General features: G+C 42.6%; 1 protein-coding gene across 4 annotated transcripts in view; it reads left to right on the top strand.

The window, feature by feature from the left end:
- wnk2 (WNK lysine deficient protein kinase 2) overlaps nt 1-3,768 on the top strand; it is a 173,402-nt gene that overhangs the window by 99,737 nt on the left and 69,897 nt on the right. For all 4 annotated transcript variants that reach the window (XM_043708025.1, XM_043708024.1, XM_043708023.1 and 1 more), the window contains one exon: nt 3,420-3,472. In XM_043708025.1, coding sequence (XP_043563960.1) covers nt 3,420-3,472 — 53 coding nt within the window. The remainder of the gene's footprint in view (nt 1-3,419; nt 3,473-3,768) is intronic.

Genomic DNA, 3,768 nt, shown 5'->3' with positions numbered 1-3,768 from the left:
GAGGCGGAGGAATTGGGAATACGGGGTGGCATTTTTGCAAGAGGTAGGGTGGGAAGAGTGGGCGCCTCCTAGCAGAGCGCTTTAGGGAACATCTCCGGGACACCCGCACCAATCAACCAAATCGCCCCGTGGCTCAACATTTCAACTCCCCCTCCCACTCTGCCGAGGATATGGAGGTCCTGGGCCTCCTTCACCGCCACTCCCTCACCACCAGATGCCTGGAGGAAGAACGCCTCATCTTCCGCCTTGGAACACTTCAACCCCAGGGCATCAATGTGGATTTTAACAGTTTCCTCATTTCCCCTTCCCCCACCTCATCCTAGCTTCTAACCTCCAGCAACTCGATCCCTGACCTGTCCGGACTTGTCCGACCTGCCCAGCTCCTTTTCCACCTATCCACTCCCCCCTCTCCTCCCTGACCTATCACCTTCATCTCCTTCCCCACTGACCTATTGTACTCTATGCTACTTTCTCCCCACCCCCACTCTCCTCTAGCTTATCTCTCCACGCTTCAGGCTCACTGCCTTTATTCCTGATGAAGGGCTTTTGCCCGAAACGTCGATTTCGAAGCTCCTTGGATGCTGTCTGAACTGCTGTGCTCTTCCAGCACCACTAATCCAGAATCTGGTTTCCAGCATCTGCAGTCATTGTTTTTACCTGCTCTACCAGCTATCTGGCCGTAGGAAGTTTTAGGCCATTCTACTTATTTTGCCTCATAGAATAACTCTCTCATCCTAGAAATCAATCAAACAACAATCGTTGTACCATCTCTAAGGCAAAGTATACCATTCCTTGGGTATGGAGATAAAATGTGTACAAAGTGCTCCTTTTGTTACCTCATTCAAATCCTGTACAATTACACCAAAGCTTCCTTGCTCTTGTACTCCAAACCCTTCACAATAAACATCAACATACCATTTATTTCTAACTGCTTGCCATACCTGCATATTAACTTTTGTGCCATCACATCCCTCTGGCCAGCAAACTTAATGGTTTTCTTACTTTTTAAAAGCCATCTAATTTTCCACTCTGCTAGCCATATTTCCACACGTTAAATTTCATTTGTCACCTCTACTCCCTCTCACTCAACCTACAGAAATCCTTTGGATTGTGTTCTCATCACTTACTTTCATTAACAGACTGGTATAAACTGTTGGCCCTTTATCTTAGTTATAACTATAAATAGCTGAGGCCTCAGTACCGATCCATTTTTGTTCCACCAATACTACTCTGCCACTGTTGGGGAGATGGTGGTGCTATCACTTGTCTAGGAATCCAAAAACCAGATCAAATGCACTGGGAACATTGATTCAAATCCACCACGACAGTTGGGCAATTTTAAATTCAGTGAATAAATCTGGAGTTCAAAACAAGTTTCAGGGTAATCGTCACCATATTGTCAGAAGTTGGAAAGAAACATATCTCTAATTTTGACTAATATTACTTAAGAAAGGAAATCTGCCGTTCTTACTTGGTCTTGCCTACATGTAACTCTAGGCACTCAGCAATGTGGTTGATTCATAATTCCCTTTGAAGTATGAAGCATCTGCAAAGTTGAAGGGCAATGAAACTGGACAGTCCACTACCATTGACTTCTGCACCAAAAACAGCAACAAACTCAGCCCTATTAACTCTGCCAAGTCTGCCTTACTCAACTCCTGGAGTCTTTCCAAAATTAGGAGAGATATATCTCAGGCTAGTCAAGCTATGCAAATTCGAAGAGTATGGCTGTGTCCTACAAAATAGGACACTTACAGTGCTAGTAAGGAAGGAAGTTCAGGATTTTGACCCAGTGTGTCTTGGCCCAGTGACAGGACAGGCTCATGAGAAAAAAATTCCTCTGGGAGTACACGTCTTTCCCCCTTCTCCCTCGCCCTCTCCTCTCTCGCCATTCCCTGCCCCTGACTTTGGTTGGATGCTGCCAGACCTGCTAGGTTTTCCAGCAATTTCTGTTTTTGTTTGTTTTCAGCATCATCTTCCACCTGTCCATCTTCCTTTCCACCTATCTGTTCCACCTCTCCCACTGACCTTAATCACCACCTACCTGCATCCACCAATCGCCATCCCACCTATCTTTTCCCCCACTCTCTCCCCACCCCCATTTATTTCTCAGCCCCCTTCCCCCTTGGGAATCCAGATGGAGGGATGTGCCCAGACACTCCTGCTCCTCAGTGCCGCCTGACCTGACCTGTGTTTTTTCCGGTGCCACGCTTTATCGATACCCTTCATGATGTTGTATGGCTGCCACCTTGCTAAATGGGATATGTTTCAAAGAGATCTCAACTTAAAACTGGGTATCCATGTAGTGCTGTAGCCCATGAACTGCAGCAGAATTGTTTTCAGCCACATTCTGAAATCTCATGGCCAAGGAGATTAAGAATTTTGAGGGAGCTAATTCACCAACTAACTGGGAATATGATGTAATGCTGTCTACCTGTCTGGGAATGTGCAGCTTTAACAATACTCAAAAAGCTCAGCACCATCCAGGACAAAATATCCTTTTTGATTGGTACTACGTTCAATACTGACACAAGGTAGTAACAGTATGTACCGTATACACGATGCATTCTGTAAATTAGCACAGTTCCTTGCATAAGATATTCCAAACCTGTAATCTCTACTGCTTAGAAGGTCTGGTCACACATGCAAGTGAACTTCACCGACAAGTGCCCCATATTATTCTGACTTGGGACTGTATCTTGATTTATTTACTGTCACTGGGTCAAAATCCTGAACTTCCTTCCTTACTAGCACTGTAAGTGTACTTACCTTCATAGATATTGTGGTTCAAGAAGGTGGCTCAGTACCAGCCTCAAATAGTTAGGAATCAACAATAATATTGCTTGCACAGTGATACCTACATCCTGTGGACAACTTAAAATACAGAGACCCATTAATTCCTATTATGCTTTCTATCCTTTAACTACTCCTTTATTGATGCTAATATGTTATCCCAACCCCCTTGAACCACCTTGCGCAGCTGCATTTTATATAACACTTGAGCAATTATTTCTGGTTAATCCAGTGATATAAGTAGACAATACTCTCTTCTGTATATACACCAGTTCCACTTTGAATGCTGCTTTTTTTTTATTGCCTCTTAACTAAGAAAGGAAGTAATGATCTGTTGCTTGTAGATCTAAGTGGGTTTTGCAATTTCCCATTTTTTAGATCCTTGCTCCCATAGAGAAGTATCTATTTAATACTTATAGCCTTCCTGATGAAAGATACTACTTGTTTCATGTAATGATTTGGTCTTCTATTTGTTTTCTTTGTTTGGATTTTAACAGGATTGTAGAATCATAACTAATCACAAGCTTCAATGTTTTTTTTAAACATCTTAAGGTAAAACTACTAGGCATGTTTTAGATTCTGAAAATGCTCTAATTGTTTCATTAAAAGTTTGTTTGTATAAACAGGACAGTCATCCTCAGCAAGATAAACAGACAACAACATGTGGCTGTTACGATAAGTAAGTAATGTACTATCCACTGTAACATTAAATCTTTTAAAGAGTTTGAACAATTTATTCTCAAATTGCATGGCTTTCTGGGTGGGAAATCATGTCTCACAAACTTGATTGAGTTTTTTGAAGAAGTAACAAAGAAGATTGATGAGGACAGAACAGTAGATGTGATCTATATGGACTTCAGTAAGGTGTTCGACAAGGTTCCCCATGGGAGACTGATTAGCAAGGTTAGATCTCATGGAATACAGGGAGAACTAGCCATTTGGATACAGAACTGGCTCAAAGGTAGAAGACAGAGG

This window comes from Chiloscyllium plagiosum, chromosome 18 (genome assembly GCF_004010195.1).
Source record: "Chiloscyllium plagiosum isolate BGI_BamShark_2017 chromosome 18, ASM401019v2, whole genome shotgun sequence".
NCBI lineage: Eukaryota > Metazoa > Chordata > Chondrichthyes > Orectolobiformes > Hemiscylliidae > Chiloscyllium > Chiloscyllium plagiosum.
Note: the sequence above shows the minus strand (reverse complement) of the source record. Positions and strands in the feature narration are given on the sequence as shown.